This window comes from Diadema antillarum, unplaced genomic scaffold (genome assembly GCF_040938485.1).
Source record: "Diadema antillarum isolate AM-2024a unplaced genomic scaffold, OU_Dant_1.0 scf00000123, whole genome shotgun sequence".
In the NCBI taxonomy this organism is placed as follows: domain Eukaryota; kingdom Metazoa; phylum Echinodermata; class Echinoidea; order Diadematoida; family Diadematidae; genus Diadema; species Diadema antillarum.
Window position 1 is genome coordinate 754,675 of NW_027271012.1, and position 18,223 is coordinate 772,897.

The 18,223-nt window shown below is 37.0% G+C and overlaps 1 protein-coding gene across 1 annotated transcript; it reads left to right on the forward strand.

Annotated features, from left to right (window-relative positions):
• Positions 1–142: 142 nt before the first annotated feature.
• Positions 143–15,831, forward strand: LOC139720169 (CCR4-NOT transcription complex subunit 9). The gene is made up of 9 exons (XM_071631535.1): positions 143–240; positions 3,775–3,920; positions 9,845–9,965; positions 10,713–10,800; positions 11,749–11,855; positions 12,492–12,587; positions 13,301–13,399; positions 14,833–14,924; positions 15,660–15,831. The coding sequence occupies exons 1-9, from the start codon at positions 211–213 to the stop codon at positions 15,829–15,831; spliced, it is 951 nt and encodes a 316-aa protein (XP_071487636.1). The 5' UTR covers positions 143–210.
• The last annotated feature ends 2,392 nt before the right edge of the window (positions 15,832–18,223 follow it).

Sequence of the window (18,223 nt, forward strand, 5' to 3'; positions counted from 1 at the left end):
TTCAAAAATAAATATTTTATTAAAAGTATTACAATTTATTGATATTTTGATATTGAAATGAATCTTCTTAAAGAATGCAAATTTCTTTATCGTATTTAAAGAGACAAAAAACAACTAGCTAATTCGGTCAAAGGTCAGTGCATGCACCACCCTGATACTATTTTATTATCTGTCGGTTCTGCTAGCTGAAATCATCTTTCAACCGAAACGATGCACAGTGCCGGGCTTGGAATGCAACCGGTAAGTGACTTTGTAGAAGACGTACGGAATCTTTCATTCGTAATTCATAAGTTTTAGTCATATTCGTCTCAATTCAGTGGGAGTATTTATGCAGCCTACTGACTGCGCTGTCATGTCATCGGGCTGTCCGTGTAAACGTATGTAGCCAAACTCCATGGCCCCATTCGTTTGCTTTCATGTGTGGACGAGTACGCTGGTTCTAACGTTACAATGCCGTCAATGGATCAGTGCAGTGCGATGCAAATTACACTGTAATTTTCAAGGACGCCAGTGGTTGTCTTGCACGGCCCACGCCAGGGAGGAGGGGGAGGTGGAACCTGGTGCGTGTGCAGGTGCCGATGTTGACCGAAAGATCGGTCTGTATCTGTCCGTCGGGGAATGTTCCGCGGAGACTGCGTCTGGCTTCACGGATCCCCTCCGTATACAGACCGAAGTCAATGATTGCGGCTCCTGTGTGGAGCAGTCGCGCACAGATCAAACGTTACGATAAACCAAATTTCAGACAGCTTTTTTACATTCAAACAAGTATGACATGACATGACACATTATGCAGCAATATTTGGGATAAATTTCTCACATTGTGCAATCGAAATACTCACATAACCTCGGTTATAATGCAGAAATTTTATCGATATCGCAACATCGCCGTTCGCGAGCAGTAAGTCGCCATTTTGAATCTGTAACAATTGCTAAGCCAATCACATGCGAGGTACTTGTTTTAGTAAAACAAACACGTAGAAGCTACCTCGCATGTGATTGGCTAATAGATTCATAGTGTAGACTCTAGATCTATGTTTCTGCAGTTTGAATGTGACGACGCGACAGGCTGTGTTTTACGTTGAAAATTCTCCTAAAATGTTGGATTATTCATTAATCTGGTGAGTGTAACGTATTCTTCAAAAAATAATTTCACCATACAAGCTTAAATTTGCCGACCTAGGGTCGTGAATTAGACGCAATCGAGAAGGGTGAGGTACCTCACCCAATTTTCCATAGAGACAGCGGTTAAGAACATCCACACAGCAATGGGTACTGCAACCTTCCGTCTGTCTACGGAGGACAGCGTAAATGGCAAAATATAAAAGAGTCCTCCGGACAGACGGATCTTTCTGTCTAGTGCCGATGTAAATACCATATGCACAGGTGGATTATAACATGTATAACTGTGTGTCTGTGATGTGCCTGATGTGACTGATGTTCACTGATGTATGACATAAAATACACTACGTAACTATGGATGCACGATGATGATGGTTTGGTAATTTAATCATGGTATTGGTAATGAAAAGCTGAATGTGTTGAGAAGACAAATGCAAACTTATTAACCTTGCTCAAGTTGCTGTCGTGTTATGTGTGCGATTCTGATGATTCCCTGTCAGTCCGTCCGGGAAACCTGCTCATGAGCATGATGAGGACCGCTCCCGTGTACGAGGACTGCCCCGCCTCATGAGGACCGCCCCCACGCCTCATGAGGCCCGGGGGGGGGGGGGGGGGGGGGGGGGGGGAACGCCTCATGAGGCCCCCTATTCACTTCTTATTCATCTCACATCTGACGTATAAATTGTCGCAACTTTGCACGGTGATTTTTTGTTACACACACATGTCCACTATCCATGATGAAAAGAAGAAAAAATCCTGTCTGTTTTTTTTTTTTTTTAAATCGAGTTTTAATCAACCGATGCAGAGCGCCCATCAAAACATGGGCGCCAGCGTGTTCGCACAATGCAAGACTGCCGCACCTAGCAGCCTGATCCGACTAGTCGGCAGAGTGGAGTACATTGACACATGTCACGAGTGATTAAACTCGCTAGACTCAGTACTACATAGTAGAGACTAAAGACAACCAATGACAACAAAATGTCAAATAACTGTCAAGAGTGATATTTGCCAATTATTTACAATTCTTCAGCAAAATGTGCTAGGCCTGGACCAAAATCTATTTAGAAAAATCTATTAAACATGCATGCATAAAAAATCCTAAATTTTGCTGTCAAAAATTCATAATTGGTACCATGTTTCCAAAGCGCGTGGGGCTTAAGTCCAGTGATAGGAATCAGGCGGGGTCGCCAAAAAGCGCTATAGATCGAGAAAGACAGTATGCTGTTCTGTGGCAATTTTTTTTTTTTAAACTTATCACTAGCTTCGCGTGTGATGGTATTGGCAAAAATGCAAAAGAAAAACAAAACCAGATCTAGTGTATATCTACAGGGGTTGAATGTACGGAAAATACAGAAAATTGACTGAACTTGTTTTTGTTTTTTTGGTGATTTTCAGCTGCGTTTTCAAGGTCATTGCCAATAAGACAAAATTATTTGTGATGTATCCATTTAGTACTAATTACTGACAATCGCCACAGAAGAGACCATTATGTCTTGACTCTTTGTCTCTGAATTATCACAATTTGATATGTGCTCAAAACCCCATGTGCCATTTTACTTTGATTTTGGGTGTTTACGACCATTTTCAAATGCATTTGTAAGCTATAAACCAGCTGGGGTACTGTATTATACATTTCAGTCCCAAAAGTTTTTAGGGAATCCATGAAAATATAGGTAAATGTCTATCAATGCACAGAAATTGGTGTTGCTCCTCGGTGGGACGGGTGGTGATTCGTGACCTTGAGCTTGGCAACTTTTTAAAAATCCACCTTTCAGGGCACCCTACAAGAAAACAATGCATACATTTTAGCCGATTTTTGGTAGGTCTGTAGAGCAAGTGAGTCTTTAAATACATGCATAATATTAGGTCTACTAAGCTATTTGAATTTTGAAGTGATCAGAAGACTTCCAAACATGCACCCAAAACATTAACTTTGACGCTTAACATTATCTTTGATGTTCTCATGCGCAATAATGGATAGTCAGATCCGCCCCACAAAATGAGCAATGTAACTCATCTAACTTAGTTGCAGCAGTCAATCAAAAATAGTAAATTTTATTTCAACTTGGTTACCAGTTTGAGCACACATTGGTTGCTCGAACATGCACTGGTTGCTAAGGGAGGCTGTATCTTAGCAACCGTTTGACCTTGGGGCAAAATATTTCTGAATCTTCAGACACCTGGGGGGAACATTTGGTGCGAGTTTAAAGAAAATTAAAGTGGGTCGGGTTACTAATTGCCTGAAAATTGAAGTCGATTTGACATGGAGTGACTCTTGTAGTAAATATGATATTGTTTGAGATACTCAGTAGAAAAGATATTGCAGCCAAGCTTAAGCAGTCAGATTCTGGACAGCTTACCGGGTAGATATGACCCAACAATTGCTACTTACAATGTACAATAATGTAATTATGTTGTTGCAGGTACAATATTTGTGTCTTTTTTAAGTTGCATTTAGATAGATTGTTGATTTCTTAAGCTTCTGTGATTCCAGTTTTAACATGTGATATTTGAAGATGGTTATCTTTGCTTGGTGAGTGCACCGCTCATGAACGATTTACATGTAAATGATTATGGACAAACAAATCCAGTATTGCTCACATGTAAATTTTAGTTGTTTGTAATCATTACAACTTACTGTTTCACTTTGAGCAGCGGTTGGGGTCCGCTGCAATACCAGCCCCAACACCATCCTCGGTCAGCGTGCCTACAATAAATTCAGTGGAGAGAGAAAAGATTTACCAGTGGATCGTTGAATTGGCGAGCCCTGACACCAGGGAAAATGCACTTCATGAACTAAGGTAGGTTTTCTATTAGAGGCAAATTTGAATGAAATTTAGATAAAGCATGTAGCTTACCTGAACTACAAATTGTACTCATTCACCATCTAATACCTGTCACTAGATATTCGTTGTGTGTACACTTATTCATATTTTCATCTTCTTGAAAACTTGTTTTTATATTTTGACTTATCACCAATTGGGGGAGGGGATCATAGTTGGTACAAATGGTTGGGGTATCCCTAGGGAGGCCCCTAAGTAGGGCAGGGCCAAAATATCCCAAATTTTCATTACCCTTGACATTTTTATCTTCTCGAAGACTGGATCTGGTTTTGGGGCTGTATTTTGACCAAAGTTGACAATTTCACATTCTTTTTGTAAACAGATGGCTGGATTTTGACCGCACTTAGCAGGAATCATCAATGGGAAGAGAGAATAATGATTTGTGCGGATGGTGGTTGTGTCCCATGGGTAGCCCCATGGGCTAGGTGGTAATACCCCAAAGCAGATAATTTTCATAAATTTTGACATTTTCTTCTTTTTGAAAACTGCTAAGGCGGGGGCTAGTATCCATAATTAGGTGAATCTTGCCCTTGGGGCCTGTGGCAATGTCCAAATGTATTTTTTATTATTATTATTGTCTTTTTTTTAAAGTGGTTTGCCTCAGGTTGTATGCAGTGAATGTAAAGTGCGCTGCACAGGTGAGCACTAGACCTATAGTTTGTTTGTTTGTTTGTTTGTGTTTGTGTTTTTTTTTTTTTTTTGGGGGGGGGGAGTGTATTTTGTAGTACATGTATGTACATGTATTGCCTGTTTATGTGCAGAAGAGGACTGTGCTTATGTGTTTCATATATGGCCTTTTTTACGATCAGTGGTGTAACTTTTGTACTCAGAGGGTCAAAATTTCAAACAAAATAATTTTTCATTATTCTGTTTGATTCCTGTTGGAAAGTATTCAAATTTTTGAAAAAATAACATTTCAGACCTTAAAGCTGAAGAGTTATTGGTGTAATTTAAGGAAAACCCTGGCACCTGAAGTAAATTTAAGCAAAATTTTGTTTTCATGAATTGCACCATAATGAAAAAACTCTGTAGTCAAACTTCACCATGCAAAGTTTATATGGTTAACAACAATATATAGTTTGTGAATCAAAACTATTTGGGGGTTGAATATAAAGTGAATTAAAAAGAAATACATGAGATTTATAAATTTTTGGTAAAAATACCAATTGACATGCAATTTTTAAGATTTTAACTATTTATTGGAGGGCAAGCCAGGTCAAACTCTATACTATAACAAGTCTTTAAGAAGGGCTACCTTCCTATGTAGGTTAAATGAAATTCCAATCATTTCTTTAAATCTTGAATTTTTCACACATGGATGTTTCGGAGGTGACAGTTAACATAATAGAATGTTTCGGAGGTGACATTAATATTAACACTCAGTTTTTTTGAGAATAAGTGACAATAACACCAAACTTCTTCTTTTTATCAATGTTTTTAATAATTATAACTTGAGAACAAGAAATTAACTCCTGTTTCAAGCAGATAAACCACACAGAACAAGTGTTTTTTTACACTTCATTAATTAGCATGGGCACCAGTAGTTTGCATTCCATTTGGACGAAGGTTGTAAGCTAAATATTGTGATCTGAAGAAACATGGCATTCCATTTTCTACCTTAAATTGAGATGAGGGTGTGAGATCATTTTAGTAATGTTTCTTTGCTCCCAGAACATTTTATTCCACAACACCAGGGAAGAATCACTTCGTTTCGGAGGTGACATTCAATGTTAACATTGTGTTGAAATATTCATTTACAGTAAGAATATGACAGACATAAGCTAGATATTGTAACCTGAAGAAAATTCGCATTCCATTTTCTACCTTAAATTGAAATGAGGGTGTAAGATCATTTTAGTAATGTTTCTTTGCTCTCAGAACATTTTATTCCACAACACCAGGGAAGAATAACTTTGTTTCGGAGGTGACATTCAATGTTAACACTGTGTTCAAGTATTCATATAGTATGTCCCCCCCCCCCCCCCCAAAAAAAAAAAGAAAAAAAAAAGAAAAAGAAAAAAAAGAAAATTACAATTAGACTTTTGCATTGATAGCGCCCAATATGGTTCAATCAGCCAAGATCTACTTTGGGGTCTTAAATTATAACATCTTAGCTCTATTTTGCAGAAACCCCCAGTCAATTTGGTTAAGTGGTCTCAAAGAAATGTGGATTGTTATAAAGGATGTCAGGAGTCTGATTCTTCCAAGTTAACACTTGGATGCTCTTGGAACTGCATATTAATGTGTAAACACAATATACAGAACTTGGAGGGAAGGGATTCCTGACATGCTCTACAAAAATCCTCATTTCTCTTTGACCTCTGAAGCAAATTGAATGGGGTTTTCTGTAAGGTGTGGGCAATGAGTTATAGTTTCAATCCCTCAAATTGTATTTTAGATTGATTCACTATCTTTAAAGTTATCGTTGCGGAGGGTACCATTGTAATTTTTTGGTGGGGACATAGGTTATGAATGCCAAAAGCAAAAATTCTTATTTGACTTATATTATGTTTTTGTTCGCACATAGTATTATAAATAGATTAAATTCTAGGATGTTCATGAATTCTTCATCATTCTTGATAGCCACCATAAAAATGTTATAATACTGGTGAAAGGTGTTTGGTTCATCTGGGATAAATTTTCTATATATCAGATTCATTTAAACTGTTGACATTACTAAAATATATTTTATGTATCTTTCTGAATTGCTTGAAAATTACCAGCAAATTATATATATTAGTCACTTTTGAGAGTAAAAAGTATAGGATAAGAAAAAATCATTTTATTGTTTTGGAGGTGACACAACACAGAGACAACCCAACTTCTCAGGTGTTACAATGTAACTAATATATTGTGAACATTCATGCCTTTCCTCATGGCTTTAATTTTCAAATATAAGCTCTTTCTTTCAGTTCTTACATGTTATTTTGTTTAGTTATTCTCTTTCATGATAGTGGATACCAGCTCATATTTTGTTTTAGATTGTAATTCATACTAATCTTTAGCAAGTTTTTACAGTTTGGTTAAGACAACAGTTTGTGTTTCCCAGCTGAAGAGAGCAGCGTAATGCTTTTGTGTGAACTTATGGGGAAATTTTTTTTTGTTCAGTAATTTTACCCATCAACTTCACAGAAGGTCCCGGACACAAACTGGTCTCAAATAACCCTATAACTTATAAGGGACCGAAAAAGGACAAGTTCACCTCAATAGACATGAGGGTTGAGTAAATACAGCAATATTAGTAAAACACATCAGTGAGAGTTTGAGGAAAATAAGGCAATCCGTTCCAGAGTTATGAATTTTTGAAGTTTCTGCTCAGTCAAAGCTGAATGAGAAGACTTCTATAGCTTGTGATGTCATACGTGTACAAGGATATAGAGAAAGTATCAAGAAAATTCAACATATTTTCACTTTCCTTGCATAACAAAAGAACACTTGACTTCTCTCTTTTGGAAGGCAGGGTGAATAATATTGCCCTAACATACATCAGTAGCAAGTTGAAGAAATGTGCACTTTTTTCAAAAAGTAAAGTTTTGTGAAATTCACTTATATTTTCTTTATATCGTTGTATGCATGTGCATCATACACTGTCGTAGTCATCTCATCCAGCAGTGATTGATTGCATAGATACTTAAAAAAACCCATACTGTAACTTTTGAATGGATTGTCCAATTCCCCAAACTTTCAATGATGTGTTCTGCTAATGTTGTTGCATTCACTCAATCCACGTGTATATGAAGGTGGACTTGTCCTTTAAGAAACCATTTTCTTTTCCCTGAAATTCCAGTACTTAAAGCAAAATTCTAAGATAAAACATAATAACAAAACAAGGTAAACACGTCATCAAAATTATATTGAGATAGAACTACAAATCTTGTTTTTGGATCTTTCCCTTTCCAGTCCTGGGGACTTGTTCCTCTGTTCACTTTAGTTGTCAGATAACTTCAATAATCTTAAAAAAATACAATGTCATTTATAAACAGTTGGTTCAACTTGGAAAATGTAATAATTATTGTCATATTAAAAAAAAAAAAATCACATAATTTTGTTTATTATTACCACATTGTACATGGAAAAACAACAACTAAGAATTCAAGAACAAGTTGTGCACCAGCTATAGGCATGTGGCCTTTTTGTAGAGTTTGATTATTTCATGATTTTTTTTTAAGATTGTGGACTAGGGCATGCATGAACTGCCACATGTATCACTTTGGTATCAAGGGAATTCTGGTGAGCTAGGTATACAAAAGTCACTTCTATTGTGATGATTTTGTAGATATTAAATGTATTTGAAAATGTTAATAGATAGTGAAAAGGAACTGAAGTCTTGCCTTTCACTATCACATAACAATACGGTGTTAACAAACAATGTCACCTCCGAAACACAAGAAAAAGCAACCTACATGGAAAGCTGTGATTGGTAAATCTTCACAACTAAATTGCTTAAATTGGAAATCAAGCTTCTAAGATGAAAGCATCTATATGTTTACTTAACTAAAGCAGGAGAATTGATCTTGATTACAATATTATATATACAACAGATGGGTGTATTTTGTGCATTCCCTTTGTTAAAAAAGTGAAAAAATGTAAATTTGCCCTAAAACGTACAGTATAGTAATAAAAATAGGAGTGAGAGTGTGTTAGTTGATTTCTCCACTTGGAGACTTATGTTACTAAAATAAATGAAACCATTGGTGTACATGATATGGTTTCTCTTCAATAGAAATGAGCAAAAACTCTTGTTAACAGTGTTTTGTCACCTCCGAAACAGTAATTCTTAGTTTTTATTAGATTTTTTATCAATCTCTAGAAAATTCTCACTTCCTGTTGCCATATTACTATTTTCATCCAAAAGAGATTCCTGTCAATTGGACAGAATCACACAAAATTGCTTTGTCTTCGAGAAATTATCAAATATAATACACTTGTTGTTTCGGAGGTGACGATTGTTTCGGAGGTGACAAGTGTTAACGGAAAATTGTAAATTGCTCCGAAATGAAAACAATGGGCTATATTTCTACTACCTTCCTTCAGAGATAATGTGAGGGGATATGTTACATTTTTGTAAATGTAATGTATAACTGATGTCAAGAATAAAAAAATCAAATACATAAATCTGTTGTCTCGGAGGTGACAGAAAAGTTAACGGAAAAGTTGCATAAATTTATAAACACTCACCAAAAAATGATAAGCTATTTGAATCAAATAATCTTTGGATCGAAGTTAAGTCAGATTGATTACTACTCTGTTTTGATGGAAATTAGCAAAGTTGAATTTTATAATTGTGAGCAAGAGCTAACTCAAAAGAGGGGTTAATTGTTAACGGAAAATGTCACCTCCGAAACATAAAGTTTGGACAATTTCAGTCTTTAAAGAAGACAAAGCAGAACCTGGTAACCATAATAGTTCTTAATGTTGGATACCTGTCTATCACCACAACAACAAAAATAATGAAAAGGAATGAACAATTTAATATGCTAGGTCTGACAAAAAAACCATGTCAGAGTGCATACACCAAAAGTGTTGGATTTCAAGCATGTAAGTGCATGCCACATCTGAAAGAAAAAGATACGAAAGTTCATTAAGGTACCCAAGGTAGACAATGGGGGTGGTAAGTTTATGAGAAAAAATAATGCATATCTGTCAGTGTATAAGAAAGTTATACACCAATTAGTGCCAAAACCGTGTTTTACACCACTGATTGTAAAAATGGCCATATACAATTATACACTCATCTGACTGACATTTTTTACCTTTACATGTATCCCATGGGCAGTTAGATCAGATATCTTGTTTCTGTTGTGTGAAGTCTGATGTGTATAGATATGAAAATGCTTTGTGAAATTATGCAAATTATGTCCTCTGAAACTTTGCTTCCACAGCAAAAAACGAGAGGTTGTGCCCGACCTGGCTCCGATGCTGTGGCACTCATTTGGTACAGTGGCTGCTCTGCTTCAGGAAATTGTCAACATCTATCCCTACATCAATCCACCAGCTCTCACCGTGAGTTGAAATCATCTTAAAGGGATCGTATAGTTTTGGTTGAGACCTAACTTCAGGTTTCTAACATCTTTGGGTGAGATAATGAGAAACCTGTTATGAAATATGAAAGAGCATATAGTTCCAAGAGGAATTTACCATTTGTATTTGATGAAAATTGGTTTTGAAATGGCAGAGATACCCAAAACAGAGCAATTTTAATAAAAGGTGGGACCTACCTTTTATTCTGATCACTTTGTTTACTGTGTTTTTGGATTTCTCAGCCATTCTAAAACCGATTTTCATCAAATATACTTTGAATTCCTCTTAGAATGGAATGCTCCGTACTATGTCACAAGTGGTTTCTTGATATCTTGCAAAAACTTACAAGCCCAGTTCTCATCTCCACCAAACTATACCATCCCATTAACAATCACTGTGCTATTCCTCCTAGAAATGGTCTCCATGATTTTGTAGGGATGCAGTGTTTCAAATTTGATAATCCTAAATGTTCCATGCCTTTGTAGCCATTCTTAATGAATGGTTACTGTAATCACAGGGAGTGATACATGTATGTCACATTTTACTCATTTTACACAGAGTTGCGTTGAGTTTTTGTGAGATCAAGACTTAGCTATACGAAATAGATTCTAAGTGTCCATGTATCATATGTGATAAAAATGTATGATTGGAATTCTGCTCAAGTGGTTAAAGTCAACCTACTAACATCATACTTTTTTTTTCTTCTTTCTTTTTTAAATCCATGCACAGGCACACCAGTCCAACAGAGTTTGTAATGCCCTGGCGTTACTGCAATGTATTGCATCACATCCAGAGACAAGATCAGCATTTTTACAGGGTGCGTCAAGGTTTCAAGTTTGTTGCAGATATTAGTGCAAAAAAGGCAGATTTTACTGGTCTAGTTTGAATATTTGTACATTATGAGTAAGTTGTGGTGTTATTCAACTGTAAGATCAATGTCCATTCTTGGTATGCAGAACATGTCATTTTATCTTTAGACTTATTTGTGTTCTGGCAAAAGCTTGTACTGCTTCTGCTACATCAGTCACAGGTGTTTTTGTATTCTATATGTTTCTGGAAATGTGTAGATCTATGTTAAAAGTGCAAATGTATGTGCTGATACATTGTACTTGGGATTGCTGAACTTTCAACCCCATGAAGATTCAAACAACATAAAAGCTCTAACCAGAATTGACAATCTTTAAGCAACACTTTGGACACGTTATAGGTCCTACTGTCAGGATGGCCATATACAGTAATAATGAATGTGTTTTGAATTGGTCAAACAAGAACAAGCACAGTTCTCTCCAAGAGTTGTAATGAATGACACCAACAAACCCACTGTAGATGTGTGACAGTGTTATTCTTTCCAATGACAGTACTTGGTGTGTCCATTCATTTGTCAGATATTGCATTAGCATTGATAATTAAGACCATAAATACTGTGTTATTTATGAGATGTACTTCTTGCAACAGTTCACTTGCAAATATTTCTTGGTACAGTGCACTCCAGTTATAACAAACATGGTTGTAACGAAATTCTTTTACAGCAAAGTGAAAATTAAGGTCCCACAATCATCATCTGTATATACCTAAGTTATATATGGTTGTAGTGTACTGTTCAACTATAACACTTCATCAAAACAAAAGAAATCGCCAATTGCAAGAACTTCGTTATAATGAGAGACAACTATATTTCAACATGATCTGAGGGGAAATTAGAATAATGAATCTCTAGAGAAGATTTATAATCAAGCATGTTCTCTATTGTTTTTTGTTCCAACAGCACACATACCCCTGTTTCTGTACCCATTTCTGCACACGGTCAGCAAGACGAGACCATTTGAATATCTCCGTCTGACCAGTCTTGGCGTGATCGGTGCCCTTGTCAAGGTAAGGGGATTCAGTCACCTTCAACAATGCATGTTTTCCCTTAATAGAATTCAGTGTGTTTAAACTGGCCATTCTATTTATCATGGGTGGACCACATTAATTTTGCACTGATTGTGAGACTACAGAAATGATTTTTCAGGAATAGTCAATTAAGTGATGCAATCATTACATGAGCCATGGGCAGGTCAAACATTTAATAGGGCTTATCATGTTTGATGATGGGAAATTTATTAAAATTTTACATTAGTATCATAGCAATTGGGTTGCATGTTGCAATGTGCTGTTCTAGATTATACTCACTCCAAATGCAAAGAGATCCTGATTTGCCAAGGCACTCAAGATAGTTATGCATTTGTCAGATATATGCATGTATGTGTGGTATATTGAATATGAGATCAGGCATGATGTTGGTACATGGTGTATGGAGTGGAGAGAAACTAATGCAAGTAATGAGATGAATACCAGGGTAAATAATTAAAAACCCTATTGATGTGTAACGTTGATATGATGTCAAGAGTAGCTATAGAAGTAATGATGTATGCACAGACATTTTGGGTGTGTCTAATAATGGATATGATTCATTGCATTTTCTGATTGTTATCGTCTGTGGTTTGGCTCTTACTCTACCGTTTACAGACTGATGAACAAGAAGTCATCAACTTCTTGTTGACAACGGAAATCATCCCGCTGTGTTTGAGGATCATGGAAAGTGGCAGTGAATTATCAAAAACTGTAAGTGAAATATTGGAAGTTTGGTTCTCTTTCATTTCATATGATTTCATTGTGTTGTCCAAATCATGGATAGAATTTGCTCATATCTCACAGAATGAGAAACATGTGTTGTGATATGGGTAGATAACATTAGATTCTGTACAAAGTTGATGTGTGTTCACTGATGTACCAATACAGCACCTAATAAACCAATGCACATGAAATTAATAATCAATGGAAATTACAGCAATCATTTGCCGAATACTGGAAGACTTGGGAATAAAAAGTGTGTAATCCACTCTCAGAACAAAATCCAGCCAAAATAAATAAAATTCAGCCATGCGCTATCCATTTTTGCTCAAACAAAATTGCACGGCTGACAGCCACAGTGTGTGATGGAACTTTTAAGTAAATGTCATGTGATGGGCAATCAACCAATCGGATAGCTACATTCTTTGTAGGTGTTGTATAAAATGCAAAAGCTGCACCCTAGTTATTGCAGTACTGTTTGACAATCTTTCAGAAAGGTTGCAATCATTTTGACACAACAGATATGGGTTCCGAAGTGAGAATTTGTATCTAAGTTCCGAAATGATCTACCGGTATACAGATTTTGGCATTGCTTTGTATTGCTTAGACCCTTCTTTTAGAGTACATACTGTGTTAGTAGAGCAATACAACTTCTTAGGATTACTGATAACCTTGTGTTGTATGCCTTGTGTGTCCATATGCAGGTTGCCACCTTCATTCTACAGAAGATCCTACTGGATGAGACTGGGCTGTCCTACATCTGCCAGACCTATGAGCGGTTCTCACATGTTGCAATGATCCTGGTTAGTATTCAGCCACAGTGTGTGGTGTTCTCACTCCACTCACACTTGAACATGAACTTGAGATCCTTGTCAGAACACACTCAAGATGTCAATTGTTACACAGGCTCAAGCATTAAATTGTACTCCCTTTTCTCTTTAAGATTTTTAACCAGAGGTCTTTACTGAGAAATGATGACAGCAGTAATCAGCCTCAGCTTGTTGTGTGTACCCATTTGATTTACAGGATGAAAGAAAGAAAAGATCTTTTCTTATTGCTATTTCTGCTAAAAGTCAATTACACTGTCCCTTTACTCTAATCTGCTCACAGAGGGAGGGTAATATTTTCACATCTTTAGCTGATCTGTAAATGCGCAATCGCTCGGTTTACATGTGCTTCACATGGTGGTATGAAGGCAGTGTATGTGCCATATATTTACCGAGTCTAATTTTTTTTTGCGAATCGGAACTTCGTGATAATTTTGCAAGTGGTTAATTTCGTGATTGTGGAGTACAGTACTAAACGGAGAAATGTATGTGTGCACATCACATTCATGTTATGATAAGACTTTTCAAAGAATTAATATTTTCACATGTTTTAAAATTCCCGAATAGCACCCATCTCATGAAATTAGCAAAAATAAAACCTCACTGAATATACGGTGTATACAGTACTTTGTGCTGCTCCACAGATTTGTATATCAACAGGTGCAGTGCTTATATAGATTATGCCATATTTTTCTTCTGGAGAATACTATTCTGACTTCTAGAAAGTAATGTATAATCTGCACATGTTCCATTTCATGTGGCAAAGAGATCTCTTCCATAGGCCAGGTTCACGATATGTCTTTCTGCAAAATGGCAAGCAGTTGCAGAATGATGCTAGTACTGTTGTAATTTTTCCATGTTTGTGCTGAATGACAGCAAAACTTGTACACCGTTGATTCAAGTAAAACAGCAGTGGATGTATTGGATATTACATCACTTGGTTTTTACACTGACATGGCATTTTGCTCCTGCAACAATTGCTCCGGTCTTATTTTCTCCAAGGACATCGGGTTAGGGTTGCTGTGGGGTTTTAGGTTTAGTTTGATGTGAGGATTATAATTAGGGTTAGGGCTATGTTGATAACCCCCACTTGCTGTGGGGTTTTAGATTTACATGTAGCTTGATGTGAGGATTATGATTAGGGCTATGTTTGTGGGTAGAATGTATAGTATTTGGCTTCACATGCAGATATTTCACTGGAGCAATTATTGTGAGAACAAATGTCATGGAACTAGCTTGTACACCTGAATCAGTACTGTCTCAACATAATGTCCATAAGGAAACAGTCAAAATCATGTGGGCTTCACTGTGATGCCACCTGACAGTTGACTCACAGAGCCATTGCCTGTTGTTATTAAAAGGTAATGATTGTAAATGGGTAAATGAACTCATTTTATTTTGTCTTCCAGGGTAAGATGGTGATAGCACTGGCCAAGGAGCCATCAGCCAGACTCCTGAAGCATGTTGTAAGGTGTTACCTTCGACTCTCGGACAACCAGAGGTGAGTGTGCCTTCATGTGGTCAAATTTGTCCATAATGACATCAGCGTGGCAGGCATTGACTTCTCCAGTTAAGAGGCGAATATATTTTAAAGTTATGCATTCATTAGCTCTTGCAATTATCCAAATCACTGGCCTTTGCAGGTGCGAACCGAAAACAGGAATTACTGTGTATTGTTCATGACTGCAAGTGACTGATCAGAATGCTTAAGTAGTTTGTATGAGTCTCTATATCTGTAAGGGTGGAAAAAAGTATAAGGAAGATCACTGCTATTAGATTCATCCCCGTCTGTTTGTAGTATAATGTTACACTAATGATGTGGATAGATAATAATCTGTTTCAGACAGAATCTGCTTCAGTCCTGCTATTATTCCTGCCAGGCTTATCTTTTCTTTTTGTATCACTGGTGAATCAAAAGTTTTGACTCATGAATTACTAAAGGCAAAAAATGTTCATGTCATGAAATTTTCACAAATTGGAGCCGACGGCCTTTTTTGCGCCATGGAATTTTCTTGAAATGCCACTGGCATTCAATGCATATAGTGTAGACAAGAACTTTCACATGCATTTTGATTTCACAGATCTTGGCTCTCACAAAATTCACCAAACTAAAATGCATGCGAACATTTCTGGTCTTACAGTACATGTTATTCACCCCAAGAAATATGTAAAAAGATTCCCCCATACATTAGTGAAATGATGACAGTTGTGTTCATTTCTCATCTTTCTGATGCAGGGCGAGGGGGGCGCTGCGGCAGTGCCTGCCGGACCAGCTGAAGGACAGCACCTTCATGGCGGTGCTGAAGGAGGACAACTCCACCAAGCGCTGGCTGGCCCAGCTGATCAAGAATCTGACGGAGACCAGTGTCATGGACCCGCGCGGGGGAATCCCCATGCCGCCACAATGACAGTCTGCCGACCAGCAAGCCTAGCTTGTTTGGTCATATAACAGGGGCGGAATGAGAAAGAGTCAGCAGGAAAGAGAGCGAGAGAGATAGAGAGAGAGAGGGAGAGTGAGGGAGAGAGAGAATCAGAGAGAGTTGTTGTATGTATGATAGAGAGAGGGGAGTGAGTTGAACTCGAGAGGTGGGCTAGGATTTAGAGGCAGGTTCTTGAAATCTGTAAAACAAACTGTTGGTTTGCAAAGGTAGATCTGAACAATCTGCACTGTTTTTGCCTGCTACAGAAAGTGGCTGACATTTTGCCTGCTCCTATGCACAACCCTATGGTAAGAAATATTTTCCTTTTGTCCCAAATTACTACACTGTAACAGCAAAAACTGAGCTGTCCCTCATTTCTTTTTCTTTTTGTTCAGGGATCTAACTCATTGAATGTTAATGTTGGTACAGTGCACTCCCGTTATAACGAACACGGTTATAACGAAATTCCGGTTATAACGAAGTAAAAATTCGGGCCGTAATGTTGTCCACTTAATGTATTTTTATTGTTTATTCGTTCGGTTATAACGAAATTTCGATATAACGAAAGAAAACTGCCGGTCCCGAGGACTTCGTTATAACGGGAGTCCACTGTATAGACTACAACTGAACAGTTGGTCACAGATGTCTGAGTGAAAGGACTCTTTGAGTGTCCAAGAACCAAATTTTCTTAATTTTTTTTTTCATATTGCTTGTAATCAATAATCATTAATGGGGTGACAAAACCTTGAATCTATAATATGTCCAGTGTTCAGAAGAGCAAAAACACATGACAACCAAAGCACTATAACAAATGGGATCACCTTTCCTTTGACGTGCCGTGGTAGCTTCATTTTCATTGGGGTAAGACAGCCAGGATTTGAAGAGGACATCACTTCACTTGTTATGTGTCATTTGAAGGCATAATTTACCATTTGCAGATGAAACAAAAACCCAGCATTAGTGCCTTTTAGTTCTAAAATGTGAGTTAGGGATAGAAACAACTAATGTAAAAATTTGAACCGGTATAATCGATGATAAGTATTGTTGAATATACAAATGTGAACAATAGTTGAAATAAAAATGTTTCCAGACTAAACCGTCTACAGTTATGGTTTAATGAAAAAAATAGTGATACAATGTATCTCCTTATATTTTAGGCTTTATTGCAAAAACCTTAATATGGTAGGATGTTTTGTGATACAACTGACCTACACATATGCATCAAGTGATATCTTGAACATTTTTTAAATCACTGCTCCCAAAGGTAAGTAGGACGTTCAATCAAAAGAAGTGATTTGCACCAAAATCTGAGATACAAGGTCTTGTCACCCCAGCAATGAATTGCAACTTTTTCACATTTTCTCCCTGTAGGACTTCCATACGTATATACACTGCAAAGAATCTTTTTCTGTTGAAACAAGGTACCTTTGAGTAATGTTTGATACCATTGTCAGAAGCTTGCATGACCACTAGCTGTGATTTTTCTGCTGATCGTGTGGAATTACCATGCATTTTGTCATAAGTTAAAAGATGATATGAATAATGTGCATGCCCCATGTCATCTAGGGTTTACTTTTATATGAAGGGCAGTGATTTGACCTGTTATGTCGCCTTAAATTGATTTTCGTTGAGCAGAAATCTTGCTGTAAAATTGTACAAGTACATTTAATTCCCCTCCTGTGGAGTGAGGTTGGGGTTGAAATAACTTGTGGTAGAAACATGCAGGTAAAAGAAAGCAAGCGTGACTCATGCACAGATATGTTGTGTTAAAACTGGTGAAATATGCACCTGATGCAATCTGTTGAGATGATTGGCAAGTTAGGCAACAATTGATTGAACACTTGCATCCGATGTAGGTTGTAATTAGAAGTGTACATAAATGTAGCTCAAATGATGGACAATTCTATGTGAAGACATGTGGCATACAAAGAAAGAAGCAACCGGTACAGTTGACTGTTGTAATGCTCCAAGATCTGGTAGCATGCAGACAGATTTAATAGACTTATTATCCTCTCTACACCTTCTCTGACAGGGGAAAAAATATACATTGCATGCATAAAGAGAAAGTTACATTTTAGATCTTTAAGAAAAACAAGAACTTGGCATTTGGTTGGTGATATAAGTTCTACTGCCTGTTGTAATTTGAAGTAAAGTTGTGTGTCATTTGGCTTGAACTGAATATTTGTGCAATTTGTCAGTCTTTTCAGCACATCAAAACAATAATTTTCTTCAAAGACTACAATGCAAAGTATTATAGTACTCTGAGCCCCCAAAGCACAGATATGAATCATTAATATTCATGAAGTGAAAACAGGAGGGATGACTGTTCAGAAAATGAAGTGACAATAAATACATAAATGGCACAAGTATCAATTAAATC

Bases quoted from the DNA above. Each gene is read 5' to 3' on its own strand.
- LOC139720169 (XM_071631535.1), top strand. From the start codon at position 211: ATGCACAGTGCCGGGCTTGGAATGCAACCG. The intron at 10,801-11,748 runs GTGCGTCAAGGT...TTGTTCCAACAG, and splicing joins AAGATCAGCATTTTTACAGG to CACACATACCCCTGTTTCTG. The intron at 14,925-15,659 runs GTGAGTGTGCCT...TTTCTGATGCAG, and splicing joins CGACTCTCGGACAACCAGAG to GGCGAGGGGGGCGCTGCGGC.